This window comes from Netta rufina (genome assembly GCF_964035555.1).
Source record: "Netta rufina genome assembly, chromosome: 2".
Classification (NCBI taxonomy): domain Eukaryota; kingdom Metazoa; phylum Chordata; class Aves; order Anseriformes; family Anatidae; genus Netta; species Netta rufina.
In genome coordinates, this window is record NC_140124.1 from 30,302,939 (window position 1) to 30,323,713 (window position 20,775).

Sequence of the window (20,775 nt, forward strand, 5' to 3'; positions counted from 1 at the left end):
TGTGTCCCATTAAATCAGTTTGTGATATAAAAGAAAAAAAGAAAAAAGAAAAAAAAATGCAATAAAGAAGCAATGGAGTGGAATAAATGCAAGCCTTTAAGCAGCAAGATGCTTGAAACAAGTTCTTTAGACTTTTTCTTAAATACATAAATATATCACACTGCAAAATCTGCCAAAGCTCTATGCCCCATGTTTATTAGGCTAAAAATTGACACCACCTTTTTGTAGGGTATTGGTGAGCCTGGAAAAATACTTGAAGTGTTTATGAGACAATGATCTAGGAAATAGAGGTAAAATGGAAACATGATGGTATCCTCTACAAAACACAGCTACAAAACAAGTAGAATGTTTAAAAGTTCAAAGTGCTATCTACAATATATAGAAGAGAAAAGCTGCTCTGTGACTGATTTCACCTGGATCATTAAATTTTTGACATCTCCTGTATCTCTCACTAAAATAATTTAGTATTTTTTCTTGTTGTTGTTGCTCTTGTTGCTTATTTGTTCGTTTGATTTACAGATAATAATTGCTTAATTTAAATAGCATATCTGATACAGGGGTTCTTGTCTGACCTGATACAACCAAATCTCAAATCTTCCTGTAAAAGGCTTTTCTACATAGCAGGCTGAATGCGTGCCAAAGGCACAGACACACCTGTGCATGGGCAGTTTGTTTGACTTGGAATATTCACTCAGCTGCAGAAGAAATTTTGGCTGCTCTGCTTGCAGTTAAGCAGCTTAAGACACGAAAACTGAGCTAGTAAATCCCACTAGATCCAAAGTAGCTGTTAGCTATGTTTTATTTTTGTTGCACTGCCTGAAGTCTAAGCACTAAGCAGCAAAGCAAAAAAGCTGTTGGGCTTAGCCTGGGACCAACACTGCCCAGTAGTAGTGAATAGCCTGAATTCTGCTGAACCACAGCAAGTTGTCTGACTTGTGTTCCCTGCTCCCCTTCTACCCTCATCACAGTTTTGGACACAGTGCTGTTCTATAATCCCTGGATGTTTCAGTACATTGGTAGGATGCTGCAATCAAATCACCATAAAATGAAGAGCTCCAGTACAGGTACAGAGTCACAGAATCAGCTCAGAACCAACTATGTTTAATAATTTCAGCTTTGCACAAATCCTGCCAATTCACCTGGCTTCAGTAAGAGCAGTTGTCCCATCTGCTCATACTGATCACTTTTCACTGGGACCCAACCTCCATATACCCTCAAACTGGAGAAATGACCATTTGACCGCTAGTTGTGAGACTAATCTCAACACTTTAAATACCAGTCTATACCAATACCAAATATTGACAATGTGATATGTTACCTACATGAAAACATGTTATTTAAACATGCAAATACACAATTACTTTGAACTGTAAAAGGCTGCAATTCACAAAACTGAAATCGTTGTATGATGAGAGAACTGAAGATTTCAAAAACCAAAAATGGATTATAACTGCCTTACTTAACAATTCTTGTCTTTCACATCCTGAAATGTAGGATCAGTCATGCTTGTAACTGTCAGTACATTTTTCTACTCTGAATTCCACACAATGCAAGCATATTTAGAAACCTTACTGAAACAGGTTTTTAGTTGGCTACATTTTGATGTGCTAAGCAGATAAAAATTGCAGTTGAGGGCTTCAAAAGGAATCAATCTGTGTTTTTCTAACATTTAAAACAGAATATTTTCTCTGGTAGTGGGTTTGTAGTGACAATGCATGCACACACATTCAGCAGAATTTTTGGTTTCATAACATGAGAAAAAAAATCCCTCTAAAGGTGATCCCATTACCAGAAATAACATAAAAAAATAATAATATGTGTATATATATATTAGCAGATTTCATTCATCTAAGATATGAAAACATGCTTAACATTTCTAATCCTTAAAAACAATTGGAAAACAAAATTAACCTTTTTATTTTTTTGTTATTTTTAAAGTTGTTTTTTTTTTTTAATGTCATATTAAGCAGATGCGTCTAACATTATGTTTATAAACTTTTAGTTCTTTAATATATTCATATTTTTATTTCAAAACAGACTGTTACCCCAAACAACTGACTTATAGAATTTCTTCTATTTTAAATGCTTATATTTGCTACAACATTTGTAAACATTTTTCCCACCATGTCCGACCATTGAAGAAAGAAGAAGAATTACCCCTTCAGGATTATATTTTGCTAACACACCACTGCCATGGAATTCTTCTAAGACATCCTTAATTTTCTTAGTGGAATCTAGATGAAGAATGAAGAAAGAGAAAATTAAAATACAGAAAACTGATTTACATAATATGAGCTGTAATTAAAGAAACAACAACAAAACTGCTAATAGCTTTTCTCAATGTGCATCAGTAATTTTCTCTAGCTGTATGAGAGCTGCGGGCAGGAAGAAAATGAGAACATAATGTACCCTCTGACTAAATAGTAAAAAACAGCAAGCCAACACAGAATGCTCAGAAATATTCTTTACTCCAACTGTTGTTAAGTAGTACATTTCTGAAGGAGTTGTTTGCAAGGGCTATTTCAAGTCACTTTTTCTTTCTTTCTTTTTTTTTTTTCTTTGTCCTTGAAACCTGAGTCATCTACCAAACATAGTCATTCTCAACAATGCTACTAAATCTCCTCTGGCATAGGTGCCAGTAAGTAGAGGAACTGTCAGAGGAGCCAGACAACATCAAGATAGAGGCCATACTTGAAGAAAAATCTTTTTCTGCAGACATCACAGAAAATAAATGTTACTATTGAAACCCCAGCTTTTGTAGATCTCTAAGATATTCTAAATACCACAGTAACTTTAGGACAAGCTTTGTCTAGCACAATTGTGTCAAATCACATAGATGCTTCCACACCTTTACTTTTCCATTTGTTGTTGTTGTTTAAAAACATTTTGTTGTTCTTTTGTCAACTTGCAAGATAACAAAAGAGTTATTTCAATAAATAACCACTACATAAAACCTTTGAACTCACATTCATTTAGCACATAAATATGCACATAATGCTCTTTTCCACCCTAAGTATCTCAGCAATACAATAACAGCTGTAAAGCAGTTTTGTCTTTAAAATGCAGTAGTTGATCAAATGTGCATAATGGCCAAAACACTGGACAAAACCTTGAACCAGTCATCTGTGAACCAGAAGATGGATTACAAAAGAAAACAGGTGTACTTAATTGCTACACACTTGTTTCTACAGCAAATCTTGGAAAGAAAAGAGAAAAACAAAGACTGTGGAATATGAACAGGACTATCACATGAGCAATTAGTTAGACACTTAAAATTACAGACATTAGGACCTAATCTTCCTGATTTTGTTTGTTTGTTTGAACTACATTATCAAAATAAAGAACTGCAATAGTTCTTAAGAGTCAAAGAAACTGAGCACCTCTATCCTGAATCTAAAACGTACATTTAATAAATCATGTAACTTGGAAGGAGAAAACATGGCAAGAGGGGATTTGCAAAATAGTTTTGTAACAACCCTCCCTCCCCCATCCCATTTTCGATTGTTAACATGCATAGCATTTTGCAAAAGTCTATTGTTGTGATCTTTTCTTAAATTAAAACTCCCAAGACTATTTGTGGCCTTGATAAAATTGTTTATTTTCATTAATCAGATGTATTTCAATGTTACTGTCAACTGTAACTACCTAAATTTCACTGGTTTCATGGGCAGCCCCAGGAAACATTTACTTGATAAACTGTGATCTATAGTCATATTTCTGTGCCAGTCTGAAATACTGCAAATTTTATTGTTCAATTTTGTTGCTTATGTAAAAAAAAGGCAAACTGCAAAAAAATGACCATACTTCTTTCACTTCATATTTTTGTCATCTTTAAATGAATACTATGTCTATGCAGCTGCAATTAAAAGCACACACCTGCGGTGTGTTATTTACGAAGAATAAATTAAATCTTTGCTTTTAATTTTATTTTTTTATTTTTTTATTTTTTTTATTTAAGCACTATTAAGATACAAAATATTCTCTGTTCTGGGAACAACATACATATCCTCCCTTTTTCCTGCATATTGCCTTAATGAAGTCATCCAAAAGGCAAAGCATATTCCATGCTTGAAATACTTGTCAAGAAAAGGCTTTGTGGACGTAATTCCTGCTTTGGTTGTCCCAGCAAAACTCTTCAAGATTTTGATATTCTTGTTATAAATGAGTCTCAACTCAATCTGAATTTAGTAATATTTACAAAAGGAATAGTTATAAAATAATTAATGTATGGGTTAATGTATTGCTTCAGAGTAAAGGTAGAACAATCAAAACCATGACAACAGAGATAATACACCTGCATATTTAATGGTGGGATATGCAAAGGTTCAAAGTATCTATTTTTTTCTTAACTACCTTTCAGTTCTAACAAAGATACTTTTTATAACTGAAGACAAATTTACATACTAGTTGCAAACCATTTAAGATTTAGCCCACATTAAAAATTATGATTCATTTTTAAAAATGACTCAGCTTTAGATGAAGAAGATTAAGCATTCAGTTGAGGTTGGAATTCAGTGCACCATTTTTCCCATAAATGGAAAACATCAAACAGTAAAAAAACTTGCCCAGATCACACAAGTTCTCTATACTCTCTCTGTATCTTCCCCCAAAAATTCTTGAAAAGTGTAAAAACAGAAAAAATGAATGAGCTATAAGAAGACTTATACAAAACTCAGCATAAATTCGTGGATTTTAAAACCACAATTTAAGAGAAAATAAGACTAGCAGACAAGGACTGGATCACAATTAATTCTCTTATAAATCCAGATGTGGTTATACAAGTCAAAAAAAAAAAATCACAGGCAAATATCTGAAGTCTCATAACAGTCAATTTCAGAATGTATACCTAAGAGCTCCAAACAGGTTTTAGAGATTTTCTATACCACTATAATAAATTTGAGATTTTTATTTATATATTTTAATTTAGAAATGTTGCAACCTTCAATATACAATTTTTCAGGCATGGCATGAAGCTATGGCCCAAACTTGAATGTCCTGCTTGATAGCTAAGCCAATGAGAAGGATAGTGAAAAACCAACACTCCCCTGTCATTGCAATTCTACAGATTCTTATTCTGCTGTGGATTTTTTCTTTCTTTTTTTTTTTTTTTTTTTGTGGATGCAATTACATATTAAAAATGAGTGGGAGTTGTAATACACAATAAATGTTTGTTCATTGTCTTTTGTATTATAAAACAAGGAGTTCCGTTTGAGGAGCAGGAGTTGCAAAAGCTCCCTGCTGAAGTAAGATGTATAATACTTGGCTAGACACTATGAAAATTCTTTTGCTTAATGTAACAAAAAAGAGAACCCCCTCCCCTTCTCTCCTTCTGCATCTCAGTTGCCTCTTTTGTTCAAAGACACTGCTGCAAAGTTCATGTAACCATCTCCTGATAAGTTGCTAAACTAGTGTATCACCATCCTGCATTCCTGTCTCACGCTGGGCCAACATGACCAAATAAAAAAAGAAGTTGAACCACAACGCTGAGGAAGACTACGGCCTTCATCTTCATGACCACCAGAGGGACAGAGACGACCCCCTAGCAACAGTGCGCGCAGTCGCAGAATATACCAGGATGTGCTGCGTAACCCCCGGAATTACCAAAATATAAAAAGGGACCCTGGCGGGGGTGAGGTGCGCGCCGTTGGCGGAGCCGAGACTCCCCGGCCGCCCAGCGCTGTTTTGCTTGCTGTTGCTTACTCAATAAATTCCTTTCTATTATTAATGCAATGCTCTCTGAAAATTAATTAAGGGGGCAACTTATAACAGGAGTGTGTGTGTACATGCATTTATAAATGTACGTTTCCTTCTGTGGTATAACATACAAATAACTGTGTAATAGTTCTGCTTAAGCAATGCCTATGCTTCAGCTAAAACTTTACCGGTCTAGAAACACTGGTATCTTAAAAAGGTCAAGCCTGCTAACAAAATTGTACACATCACCAAATTGTAAAAATTTTTCACTTTCAACAAAAAGAGGTTGTTCCACTAACACGTCTTTCCCAGTATCACTCAAAGTCTTACAGCATGCCTGTGTTGGTAAGAGATTCTGGTGGTTGACACTGAATGATCAGAAGCCAGCAGCTTTGTATGTCCTGTTACCCACAGGTATGGCTGCAGGCTCACTACAAAGCACTTTTAATATAGGTCATACTTTCATTTTGGTTTGTGAAATAGATGTGGTCTTTCGATGCAAATGTCACAAAAGAAACACACATTTAAAACCATAAATGGGAAAATGATTAATTTGCATGTTGTTTGATTCATTGTTTGCTGTTGTTGTTGTTTTTGTTTTGGGTTGGTTTATTTGCTTTTTTATCTTTTTGCATTTTGTATTAAATATCATAAAAATTATTGTGGCATTCAAAACAGCCACAATGCCACGGCAATCAATGATTTTAGTAACATTCCTTAAACTGGAGAATATGAATGACTACACCCTCCAGCAAAACACCCTCCTATTCTGTGATAAACAGTCAACAAAAAGCTTCTTACAAACATAGGCAAAATTGGATGATGCTGCCTAAAAATAAAAATAAAAAAACACAATATATGGTGGCAAGTAGTTTTTGCAATGGGAAATTGAGGAGGAAGATGAAGAGGAAGACAGGGACAACAGCCACTGCTGCAGAGAACTCCTTCTCCAGGAGCTGTTTCTCCTGCCTGGCAGAGGCCACCTGACTCCAGAGCTCCCACCAGCCACAAGAGCACAGCCACTTTGCCACTCACCTTTCTCCATGGCCTCAGCAATGGCCTCCTCCTGTTCCTCACCTACAGATGGCTTTGGACTGGCTCCATGGAGGCATGTGTCATGGTTTTGCTTTCTTTGGAGACTATTGTTATAAATGAAGTCCCAACTCAATCTGAATTTAGTAATATTTATAAAAGGAATATTTATAAAAGGTACAAAAGGCAAGTAAACAGCGCTGGGTGTGCGGGGAGTCTATGCTCCACCAACACGCACACACGAACATCAAACATTCTAAATATACAGAACATTGCTTTTACATACTAAACCCGAGTATGCCTATACAATCAGAAAAGGTAACAAACAATCCTTTAAGTTCCATGACTTAGCAGCCTCCATTTTCCATTCCTTTTCTTGATTACAAACAAGTCTCCATTTTCCATTCCTTTTGAACAACATGTCTCGCTTTAAGTTGTCAAGCAACTCGGCCTTCGGGCCTTATGTATCCCGTTCTTACCAGATCGAAGAAAAGCATATCCATCTCCTTTTGAAGGCCAATAGGGCCTGGGTCAAAAGGCACGTCCAGGTCAGCAGGGAGCGTAACATCAAAGGCCTGCGATGGCAGTAGCGGGGGGGGGGTTGGGCGATGGTGTAGCAGAAGAATCAGTAAATGAGCCCGCAGCTCCCTCACTATCTGGCAAACCACACGTTTCTGACTGTGGCCCCACATGTCTCTTTAAGGCCTCAGAGACTGCTCGCCAGGTGCCGAGCAATCCCACTGCAACCTTGTTGTTTTTAGTTGCAGAGTCCCACACCTTGACCTCAATTTGGTCCCACGTTTCAGGATCATAAACTGTCAGAATAAGCCATACGATTACCAGGACAGTCTTTGTTTCTAAGGACATATGATTCCCCATAATGCGCTGCTGCTTACCAGCAGTTGTGTGCGCAGGTCCCCTTCTCTCAGCTTGAGCTTCTTCCCAGCTCCAGTGCACCCATTTCCAGCTGCTTTCAGTATGAGCTTCTCTGAGCGGTTTGCTGAGTTTGGCTGAACCTATCTTCATGAGGTGATCAATGTGCCTGTTCCCATCCTGGTCTCCATTCTGCTAGCCTGTTCCTTTTCATTCCATCTTTTTGCTTCTTTATTGATGACATAACTTCATCGTGTTGCCTGCTTTTTTTATCCTGAGGGCAGGCTCCCCTCTTATACCCTTCACCCCACAGCAGTTCTTTTCAAAACAACTTTTCATTGGTCAAACAACTTTGCATATAACAGCAGCGGCAAACACCCAGAAACTTCCATACCTTAAAGGCTGGAGAACAAGCAACCCCAGACTGCATGGAGTCTCCTGAATCACCCTTCTTCCCTCTAAACTCTTTTACATTCCAGACTTAACATCATTAAATCTGATGTTATCATCAACGATGGGGCTTGCCGATCCCCATGGCCACACTCCCAAATCTCCCCCTTCTTTATTAATATCAACCATTTTCTCGACACGAATTACCACTCCATATATAACACTATGAAGTCCTTAATGACATCATTAGGAGAAAGATTTATGCATTTTATCCATTGCTATGTACTAAATGATACTTACGCAGACAATCACGATTTCTTTGTGAACAACAGTAATACTAATAGCATGTGCCAGCACATCTTTATTCCACATTAATAAAAAAAGATCTTCCAAATCCCACTTCCCTACAGCAGATGTTCAAACAGAAGTATATGTCAAACAACAGGGATTTGGGGTAGAAGGGAAATTAATTTTTGCCTGTTAGTAGAATAAAGCATAGAGAGGAAGAATTAAGTAAAAGACAAAAACATACTCCATGACTTGAAAGGAACTGCAGGTAAATGCTAGGCATAATGAAAAATATTTTGAGGAGAAAAATAAAGCTGGGTTTTGGCCTAGTCATCTTCTGTATTTTAAAACAACTTTACAGTTATCTTATTTGGCTTATTCTGCACTCTTTCGCCTTTAGATATTCAGAAAATTAAGGATGAAAGAGTTCTAGAGATCCTCAGAGCTCAGCTCTGCCACTCCGGTTCAGCATTTCAAGGGGCTGTGATGGCTGGGGGCTCCCTGGGGTCCAGACCGTGTGGCACCCCCAGTGCCAGCCAGGGCCTATCGAGCTGCCCCAGACAGGATCAGGTCAGGCTGGAGGACAGCCCCAGCCCTGGGCACTGGGCACCTCCCTGGGAAGAGGGGCATGCCAAGACTGGACTGAGACATCAGGCCATGAGTGGGCTCATCTTGGCAGGGCCCATGGCCAGGCTGGGCAGGGCTGCAGACCAGCCCTGCTGTGTTCACTGCAGCAGGGACTGATGGCCCCAGGGACTACAATGGACTCCTGGGCCATGAGCAGGTTTAGGGGAGCTTTTGGAGTTTCAAAACGGGGTCCTGGGCTTTGGAAGCCGCAGGGAGGTCAAGGATAGTCACACCTAGCAATTCCCTCAGGGCCTGGGACAGTATTCCCTCAGCCTAAGTTCATTATGTGGGAAAAACACAATATTGCAAGTCATCCTAATGCTCATATTTGAAATACAGTATTTATGGACATAGTGAATATGCCATACTACCTTATCTTAAGACCAGGAAAGACTAAATGCCTCTGGACACCTCTCCAGCATTTGGATTTTATTATCTTATTTGAGCCTGAAAACTAATACAAACATTCAGCTGGTAACTTTGTGGCTCCTTCTTTCCTTTTTCTCATTTCCTGCTTATTTATAACTGGTCACAGTATCTGATACAGCTTGCCAGCTCATAAGAATAGTGAAGAAAATACTCTCTATTAAATTAAGGAAGTACTGCCATTGACAATGTATTTCACCCCAACCACCACATCTAAGCGCTAAGTGTTTAACAGAGAAGAATCAAATCAGTTTGGTTCAAAATTTATCATATATTATTTCTGATTTTAAGCAGAAATAGGGAAATGGTTCTGTGTTTGAGAATACTTGTATTTTTTCTGAAATAAGCATTTTAAAAATACATTCGTTGTTTCTATGTTTACTTGAAAATATTATTTGGAATTTCTAATATTTATAATTTTGCACTAATGAGTGCAAAATTATCTGTTTAACCTAAAGTTTAACTATGGCTTCAGAAATTACTAAACAGGATACATTCAATGCATTCTTACATACTTATAAACTACGTATATTTGAACACATACAGATCTGTATAATATGATCTTTTTCAATTATTATAAAAATGAATAGATCAAAGAAGAGATGTGAAAATGGTATAAGACTGCTCACATGACTAAAATTAAATATATTGAATTTATTGAATATATTGAATACTGCATTGCAGGAATTATAAATATTTTGAAACATTTTAACTAATGTGGAAGTAGGTATTGATATATTTTAGTAGTCCACAAAGTAACAAAAGCAAAAAAGAAACAAAAAAATGCTAAAAAAAAAAAATTAATAAAGCACTACAATATTAATTACTACTTCCCCAAGCCTCTGTAGATAGTCCAAAAATTCTTTATTTCTACCTGAGATTTTACTCTTACTGCTTACTTTTTCACTAACAGCAAACTTCAGCTCCCTGTTCCTTACCTGAACATACACTCAAGTTCCAGTTGTATACCTATATTCATTAGAATATAGGTATATTCATTATATAGGTATATATTCAGAATATAGAAATATTCATTAGAATATAGGTATACAAGTTTCTTACAGTTCCACATATTTCCCAAATATACAAATGGAAAATGGGTTATAAAATAAAAATACATACAAAGATGTTAAAAACTTGTGGGTTAGAATTTACATTACAATTTAAATCATACATCATATGAAATATAGTAACTGTGCAAAGGAAACCTCTGAAATAGTTCAAGCTAATACCTTTCACCTGTTCACAATGATGTTGAATCAAAATTGGCAATGCATTTTACAAAGGCCTCTTTTGACCATGTGCTTTTATTTTAAAAAGCTTGGGAGAAGCTCCTTAAGTGGTATAAGGTGTCACAGACAGTTGGAGATTTGTTTGTTTTGTTCTTCCTTTTTTGCCTTCTCCCTTGCCCTGTTTCCTTAAGAACAGGCTGCCTTAAAATCATTGCAAGATATATTTAAAAGCTATATTGTACTCTTCCTCTTACAAAGAAAGGTTTAAAGGTTTATGCAGTGACAGTTCTTGATGTCCTGTGTACTAAAAAGATATTTCTGAGATGAAATTTTAGCTCACTAGAAGTGGGAAGCAGCACTTTTTCCTGATTTTAACACATACACGAAAAAAAGACTTTCACCTAAGGCAATTTTCTTAACATACAATAAATGATCTTATGAATAGAGGAATATAAATGCTTAACCAAGGGATGATTTTTAAAACAAGAAATCCAACTCAATTTTGTTTTATTTGTCTGATGTGTTTCTGACCTATCTTTCACTTGCCGAGGCGATCGGCTCCGAGGCAGACGCGTTCTGCAGCGGAGCAGGGGATCGGACAGGCAGGGCTAATTTTTCCGGCACTGAAAGCTAAGGTGGAGACCTTGGGGGAAGTTGTGGCCATGGGGACAAGTGGCATCTGCACGCTGTCCTTTGCCCACCTGGGTGTTCCCAGCTAGGCCATCCCCAAAGCAGGGGATGTGCTTCAAAGTCAGGGAAGTCTTAAAAATACCTGCTGCAAACGAGCTAATTTTTCTGGCACAGTCTTTAGTGGCAAAACCAGTTGCTCTCTGGATACCCGGTACCCTGAACTGATGGAAGGGGATGGGGAGCAGAATGTAACCCTCACTATCCATGAGGAAATGGTTTGCGACCTGCTACAGCACTTGGATGTACGCAAGTCGATGGGGCCAGATGGGATCCAACCGAAGATACCGAGAGAACTGGCAGAGGAGCTGGCCAAGCCACTTTCCATCATTTATCAACAGTCCTGGCTATCGGGGGAGGTCCCAGTCAACTGCCGGCCAGCAAACATGACGCCCATCTACAAGAAGGGCCGGAGGGCAGACCCGGGAAACTATGGGCCTGTCAGTTTGACCTCAGTGCCAGGGAAACTCATGGAGCAGATTAGCTTGAATGTCATCACGCAGCACTTACAGGGAAACCAGGTGATCAGGCCCAGTCAGCATGGGTTTATGAAAGGAAGGTCCTGCTTGACGAACCTGGTCTCCTTTTATGACAAAGTAACTCGCTTGGTGGATGAGGGAAAAGCTATGGATGTGGTCTACCTTGACTTCAGCAAGGCTTTTGACACCGTTTCCCACAGTATTCTCCTCAAGAAACTGGCTGCTTGTGGCTTGAACTGGCATACGCCTCGTTGGATTAAAAACTGGCTGGATAGCTGGGCCCAAAGAGTTGTGGTGAATGGAGTAAAATCCAGCTGGAGGCCGGTCACTAGTGGAGTCCCCCAGGGCTTGGTACTGGGGCTGGTCCTCTTTAATATCTTTATCGATGATCTAGATGAGGGGATCAAGTGCACCCTCAATAAGTTCGCAGATGACACCAAGTTAGGTGTGTGTGTCAATCTGCTCGAGGGTAGGAAGGCTCTGCAGGAGGATCTGGATAGGCTGCACCGATGGGCTGAGGTCAACTGTACAAAGTTCAACAAGGCCAAGTGCTGGGTCCTGCACCTGGGGCACAATAACCCCAAGCAGAGCTACAGGCTGGGAGATGAGTGGTTGGAGAGCTGCCAGGCAGAGAAGGACCTGGGAGTGATGGTGGATAGACAGGTGAATATGAGCCAGCAGCGTGCTCAGGTGGCCAAAAAGGCCAACAGCATCCTGGCTTGCATAAGAAACAGTGTGGCCAGCAGGTCTAGGGAGGTGATCGTCCCCCTGTACTTGGCTCTGGTGAGGCCGCACCTCGAGTACTGTGTTCAGTTTTGGGTCCCTCGCTACAAGAAGGACATCGAGGTGCTCGAAAGAGCCCAGAGAAGGGCAACAAAGCTGGTGAGAGGTATGGAGAACAAGTCCTACAAGGAGCGGCTGAGGGAGCTGGGTTTGTTCAGCCTGGAGAAAAGGAGGCTCAGGGGTGACCTTATTGCTCTTTATAAGTACATTAAAGGAGGCTGTAGTGAGGTGGGGGTTGGTCTATTGTCCCACGTGCCTGGTGACAGGATGAGGGGGAACAGGCTAAAGTTGCACTAGGGGTGTTTTAGGCTGGATATTAGGAAGAACTTCTTTACTGAGAGGGTTGTGAGGCATTAGAATGGGCTGCCCAGGGAAGTGGTGGAGTCACCATCCCTGGAGGTCTTTAAAAGACGTTTAGATGTTGAACTTAGCGATATGGTTTAGTGGAGGACTTGTTAGTGTTAGGTCAGAGGTTGGACTTGATGATCTTGAGGTCTCTTCCAACCTAGACAATTCTGTGATTCTGTGATCTTCCATTTTAAGACGTATTTAAGACTGCAATGAAATGTTATTTAAAAATGAGAGCTGTGGCTCCTGTAGTCACAATTGTCTATTACTGTTTTTCTTAGAAGCAGAGGTTTTAAAGTCAAGTACATATCTAGACCATAAAACTAAAAGAACTAACAACACAAGTACACATTTCTCTGGATCTTTTCACCCATTAATGAACAATACGAAGTGATGGTCTTATAAGAATAGTAGTGTGACAAACATTCAAACATAAACTTAGTGAAACGTAGGCTTTGGCCCTCATCCTGCAAAGAGTTATTTCAGTTTTATGGGGCTTGTAAAATTGAAAAATATGTTTCAGGCCCATGTAGGTAATTATTAGTTGGAAATATTACTAAAAATACTCTGTCACTCTTAGTGGTGCAAGATACCAAAGTGTATTTGGTTCTATAAATCATCTCGTTTGCAACATAGTAATCTAAACATTTTAGATTTAGATTAAGCATATGCCGTCTTTTCATAAGATGTTTAAGCTACTCGTTTTTCCAAAATCATTTTTGTTTGCTGTCATGTGCAAAATGCAAAAGACGGAGTAAATATAGGGAGAAGCATACATAGTAGTTAGATGCAATACACTTTGAGATGTTTTTGTCATCATGCTAGATAATATCAATGGCAGGTATGACAATAATTTATTATTTTTTTTCAAGTTTGTTTTGTGTGTGTGATTTTGTTTGTTTTTAAACCTTGGAAACAAATATATTTATGCAACATGGAAAAGTATTTAATGTGTCCAACTGGTAGGGAGATTTCCATGTCATTTGAAGTCCCTATGATCAGCCAAGAAAATTGGTAACTGGCAGAAGTCACAAAAAGAAAGAGATATTTTTAATACACCCATTCTATGAATTTCTCTGAAATATACTACCATTGTTGTTAAGTCTACAGACTACTATTTGTGACCTTTTTCCTTCCAGTCAGTCCACACAGCTCAGTGAAAATGAGCTTTTTCCACAATAATGAGGTCAGACCATTCACAACCAGTGATGTTCTTCTATATATTATTTTTTTTTAAGACAATATAAACGAATTCACAGGTAGACATTTACTTCTAAGTTCAGTTATAACACTGGATTGCCTAAGCTGTTAACATTGCAGGCATTGAAATAGTAAGGACAAACTGGATGACCAAAGCATCAAATCTATGATCTTCTCTACCACATCTTTTCCTTTTTAAATATATATATTTAAATCATTAAGAAAGGCAATTCACTGTTTTTTTTTTTTTTTTTTTTTTCTTTGTTTAAATATACATAATCAGTGCTCCACTGTTAGTTCCTTAATTCCCCTTTACTGTCTCCCTGTCTAAATGTTATGGAAGAGGTAGATATTGCCTCCTCTTGAATTCCATTTTGCTCCCTGATATCCATATTATCTCATTTGCCCAATTACTAAGAACTTACATGATTGCAATGGGGGCAAAAAGTAGAGCTAATGCAAACAAGATGTAGAGTTCAGGTGCTGCTAAAGTGTTTTTAAATGGATTCCATTGGATACATCATATTTTAACATAAAATCATACTTGAAATGTTCCCATTGGTTGCTTTGATCTACATTTATTATCTGCCCTAACATGTTACTTCCAAAACACATAAGCAAATTTGCCTGGACTCATTAGCCAAAAGAAGAGTGAAAAATCATAAGAAGTTTAATGTTAGTCATTGGGAACAAAAATAAATAAATAAATAAGAGAATCTGAGCTATGCTGTCCACAGGACTGAGTTGCTAGGTAGACAACGGCTTAGAAGTCACAGTCTCCCAACTGCTGCTTAATTACAAAGGCATGAACTGATGCCAAGATTGTTTCTACTGAGATGTTTACACATGCAGCTACCTTAGAAGGCTACAAAAAAGTGTACTGCTAAATAATAATAAACAAAAGCTAAAACTCAAATAAAAAAGGCTACAGACTGTGCAGTAAAATCTGAAAATCTTGATTCCAGCCAAGAACTAACTTCTAGGATCTTACTCTTGTAATGTCCTAATGCACAAAGTCTTGAAAATAAAATATAGGTCAGATATAAGGCTATAAGTTTGTCTTAGTTATACATGAGGAAGAATGGGAGTTTTCTTATTTCCATTACTACAGTAAAGCAACTCAGTTTTTATATTTTACCTTCATATAATAACTGAAGTTAATATATGCTCATTTATCTTATAATTGCCATTACAAACCTGTTCTGGGATGTCTGTTTTATGTTCAAGCTCTGAGAACCAAATATGTTTCAAGTACTACATCCATAAATCTTCTAGCTGTGGAGTTCAAAATTTAAAAATTTATTTCCATCGAAGTCTGCATTGTGTTCCATTCAGGTTTTTTGTTTTTTTTTTTTCAAAGTTGTCAGACCAAGTCGTCTTTTTGTTAATATTACGTATCTTTTTCCTAACTAGTTTATATCTTTTTCATAAGAGCCTTCAGGGACAATATTGATCGTAATAGACAATAATTGAGAAAGGGGGTACAAGAGGAGGTACATGGACATGAAGAAAAACTCATACAATGATTTTATGCTACTAGAGAGCTGTATTCTGTTGATTGATGTATCTTGATGCATCTCAAATCCTTTCCCTTTCACTACATATACATTAGACCTGAGTTTTAGATCTGCCTTAGTTGAAGGGGATTAGGGATATTTAATGATATAATTCTCCACCTTTTCAGTGATTATCAAGTGATTATCAAGATTCAAATAGGAATTGTTAGCCCATTCTGTTTAAGTTAGCCTACTGGGCAATCCAGGACACTATTTTTTTTGTGCCAAGGAGATAACAAGCAAGAACGAAGCTTATAATGTAGTCCATTGATAAAGGCAGTCTTAAATCCTACTATCAAGGACTATTTCTGAATTTACCCAATTTCATTTGAATGTTAAAAACAAAACAACAACAAACAACAACAGCAAACAGTCCTCAGTACCACTCCAGAGAGGACAACATTTTCATACTGAAAATTATAAGACCTGACAAGGTCTTGTAATACAATTATTTAGATAAGTAGTATCTTCAAGAAAGTTTACAGAGCTCTTTAATCATCCTAAGAAATTATCTCCTTAACTGTACAATCTCACTTTCTGGACTTCCCTGTTTTGCTAATACAATAAACAAAAAAGAATAAATAAATCTTCAGTCATCTTTTTCTAGTCCCTCAGAAGTATGTTTAATGTTATCCTGTAATTGTTTTTCCATTTTTTTTTATCCTATCAGTTTGTCGTTTTACATCTTTCCCACTACTAGCTTGGTTTTCTCCAGTATCCCCAAGATACATGCTGGCTCTGTTGTGTTTTTGTTGCTGTTTTTGTTTTCCTGTGACAGATGTAGCCGTGCACAAGTATCAGTGTTTTAAAATTCATCTGTACAGCCCTATAAATTTACCTTCTTGTCAATGAAAAAATAACTATATTTTAGTTTGGGATAATATAAAATGAATTGTTTTCAGCAAATTACAGTCATAGTGAAGATAGTCCTATTTAAAAAGGGCACTGTCTCTAGAAAGAGCAAGAGGTAATACAGACCTTCTTCCCTAAAACACTGATGAAGGACTTTTGAAAACACACACTACAGTGAATGAACAAAGGTGCAATTACTGAGGTATCTTGTGAAAAGGCTGCAAGCCAAGTGACCTGAACTTAGTAAAAAAAAGTTCAGCGTGTTCAGAGGTCACTGAGCATACAGAAAAAAAGCTATATGATGAAGTCCTGAAAAAAACAACACAAAACCAAAACCAAACCAAACCAACCAACTAATCAAAACATAAAAATATCAAATGAGCTGGGAAAAATGTAATTTGTACTACAAATTCACACAGCTTAACTGAATGAAGAATAAAACGAAGCTGTATGAACTCTGAATATCTATGTAGCATGAGCACTTCTAACATAAAACTTGAGATTAATCCTGAATTTGTTAACATAAAACAATTGTGCTGCTACATGAAATAAAGAAAAAAAAAATGAAAAGCTAGTGAACAACTCAGCATGTTCAAGAAAGAAATTTCTGATATCCATCTACACATTCAAAAGAGAACTAAAATCGACAAGTAAGAGATTGTACTGAGCTACTTACAGAAACCAAAAAGGTTAAATTTTTTTTTTTGCTAAAAATAGATCAGTATGTATAACTAAATTCATATTTACTGTAAGAGAAAGAAGGAAGAGAGACCAAGCTCCTTCTTCAGAAGACACATGCATACCTGGCCATCAAGCAGTTATATATACTTTTTTTTTTCAAACAGAGACTGTAGCCATTGAGGCACATGCTTATCACAGCTCATAGTCTATTGCTGGAGGTCTCTATTGCTTTAAGCTCTCCCTGAAATACATATTTTAATTTCAGTAAGTGTGACTCATAAAAGCATGGGTTTTAACTCTTTTCTTAAAGAACTGAAGAACTTAACTTCAAAAGGAGAAAAACTAAGCCTTATCCTTAAGGTATCAAAGGTAGCTAAATTAAACCAGTTGCTTTAAAGCTATGTGAGACAATTTGACTGCAATGTGAGCATACTTATAAAAGTTTTAATATTCTTCCCTTCCATACAGACAAGTAACCCTATCACAGGTCTATTATAAAATGGCATACTATATAGAGAGATATTAATACGTATATACTTCATTGATTTATTTAATGTAAAGGCCCATTACAGGTGAGCACTTGCTATGGACAATACTATATGTATGATACAGATAAAATTGCTAGTTCTTATAAAGTAAATCTTGCCAGTAATCTGTCATTCTGGTCAGAACAGCATTTAACATTTCCTTATCAAAATCAGTTTTCAAATTTCTGCATATTTCTATAGCTTTGGTAAGGTCTTTCCATTGTTCCTATGCTTAAGTAATTCATGCCAACAAACAACAGCCTTTGAAGCAATACTCACTTACCTTTCCAATTTATAATACCACAGTTTAAAGAAAAAAATAGGAAGGAGATGAACAAAGCAATTTGCTAAAGTATCTTAAATATCTTTTTTTTTTTTTTTGTCAGCTATGCTTCACATTGCAAAGATATAACCCAAAGATAAATCCAATGTATATTTAGATGAAAGGATAAATGTCTATTTAATGTAAGATTAACATAAACTTAATGTAAGTTTATACAAGCGTTTTATGAACACACGTCCTGAAAAAAAATAGGGATTATAAAAACATTAAGTTTCCTGACCTTGTTAATTCTGTAAAACATACAGAGCACTTAATATGTAACATAAGCCAGTAATATGACACTGACATTCATCAACTTAATGTTGCCATAGACAAAAGTCAAACTAACTGTAATGAACTAAGAACTCTCCCTGGTCCCAGCATTCAAATTTATATCCTTTCCTAATCCATTTACTTTTACCACAGTATACTCACAGAGGATGGGTCTATTTATTTATTTTTTTATCGTTCATTTCAGAATATTAACAATGATACTGTCCAGAACATCTAAGACCAAGATAATTTCAACAAAGGTGATCTAACAGAACAGAAGAAAGAGAAAAAGACGAGAAGGAAAGAAGGAAGAGTTAGTCTCCCAAAAGGATAAAAGGAACAACAGAAGACCAAAAAAAGATGGGGAAGAGATAAAGATAGGAAAAGGCAGATCAGACTTCAAAACAGCAAGACGAAACAGAAGAGGAAAGTCAGTTTTAAGAAAAGAACAGATCATCTTTCCTTCTTCCACCTTTTTTCTCCCTCACAAGATGGAAAAAAAAAAAAAGTGTAACTAATGTATCTTTAGAGAAAAAGCTCTCAGCAGCACTGTATCAGTTATAATGACCTTAAAGAATCTACGAAAATGATAAGATCATATTTAAAGTTTCCAGGATTCTTAACTTTTTGATGATGATCATAAATTATGATTCCCTTTCCAGAATAAAGATCTTCCTTCAAATGCTCTCTGCATGAGGAAAAAGCATTGGAAATTTGTACTAGAGCATTCAGAAACAGGAAATTATAGTTGCAAAGAAGAACCTAAACTTTTCCCAAGTTTTCGTATTCATCATTAATTTGCAGCTGAACATTCTTGAAAACTAGAAACTTAAGGAACAGACTAGTCAAGAGGCAGCAGAGTAACTTTCCAAGTAAATGGAACTTTTTGACTCAACTGCTTGTGGTGACTACGTTTTTTAGGAACATCATGCCTCGGTTCAGGAAAAATTGAGGAAAAAGAACATTGGTGGAGAGACCAACACCAGAGACAGAGCAAAGAAAAGAAAAAAATATATAGACTTTACGTCCTTCATTGCTACTTAAGAGCTTTGTCAAGGGATGACAAAGGAGACTTTTTAGACTTTTCCTCTTTTCAAGATGGACTCTTTCTTTCCTGTGTTATATTTCATTTCAGAATTGAAAATAATACATTTGAATATTTCTGTTGTAAAGAACAGAACTATTCCTGTGAGGGAAGAAGAGGGGAAAAAAAAAAAAAAAAAAAAAAAAAAAGGCATTGGAAGTAATGGATCCTGCCAGGCATGCAGTAAGTGCTATACACAGTAGACAGCATCTTATGAAAAGATACGAGACATGGTATATTGATAAAATTTATCTTTCCTTGAGACAAAATGTAACATCTCTGGGGATTAGCTGTAGAGGTTTCTCTTAAGCTATGGTACCATTACACCCTGTCACATTTTAAATAACACTATATACACAAATATAAAAGCAATGGTAAATATAAAATATTGAATACAATTTGGAAAAGAACTTGCTTCCCCAGAAATACAATAAACAGCAAATATAGGATATGCCATTTTTTGATCATTTAGGATGATTCAAGCTGGGTTGCTCCACTTTCTTCTCTAGCCACAGCACCATATCATTTCTGTTCATTCTCTTGCAAGAAAAAAAAAAAGGTAAATAAAAAGGTAAATTTTAAACTCAGATGGGGTCTCTGATTAAGCACATAAAAGAAGTACATAGCATTTTTGCTGAACTTTCTCACAAATCAATAACTTTTTTTTTCTGTTCTAATGCTTTTCTAACATTATGTGTGCTTAGTAAAATAGAGCTAATCCCAGACTGTGCATTAAGAAAATGACAGAGAGTAAATGACTTACTAGCTTTCAATATGCCTGAGATCATGGCTTCAAGATAAGTCATGTAATAAAGACCCAGTTGCCTGAAAGTAGTGACGCACAATCCTCGGCATCATTAAGAAATATGCCATATCCTTGTCAGAGTATCTCAAGCCTGGTGTCACTCACAGATAGCAAACCAGAGAATGCGTAAGTCACAGTAAAATGAAGAATCTATGATTTATACCTCTTTTCTGCATCTTCTAACAAAATCTGAATAATAATAAAAAAAAAAAGATATGAATATAAATAACATGGCTAGACAGGACTTATTTCAGACAGTGAGGTAAAGGTCGGGATTTTTTGAAGCTACTTTCAGAAAACAAATCCCCCAAATCAAACCCTAAGACAATACAGAAATCCCTCTGCAATATAACATTTAAATATAAGTAAAATCATTTAATTTTTGTGAACTATTTGCTGTTGTCCTATCAAAACAATCTGATAAAATATAGTAGAAATCTCCTTGTTAAAAAAGAAAACACCCCTAATGCTGCAGTATACAACATATCCCAATAAACCTAATATTCATATTCTACCTTGACAATCAGATTTTTTTTTTTTAATATTCACATATCTACTTCTGTAAATATACAAATGAAATATTTTAAATGGAACATCAGAATGTTTCTTTTCAAAA

At 36.6% G+C, this 20,775-nt stretch overlaps 1 protein-coding gene across 4 annotated transcripts in view; it reads right to left on the reverse strand.

Annotated features, from left to right (window-relative positions):
* Positions 1-20,775, reverse strand: part of DGKB (diacylglycerol kinase beta) — a gene marked incomplete at both ends in the record, with an annotated part of 326,775 nt that overhangs the window by 291,176 nt on the left and 14,824 nt on the right. For all 4 annotated transcript variants that reach the window (XM_084306831.1, XM_084306829.1, XM_084306830.1 and 1 more), the window contains one exon: positions 2,158-2,234. In XM_084306831.1, coding sequence (XP_084162957.1) covers positions 2,158-2,234 — 77 coding nt within the window. The remainder of the gene's footprint in view (positions 1-2,157; positions 2,235-20,775) is intronic.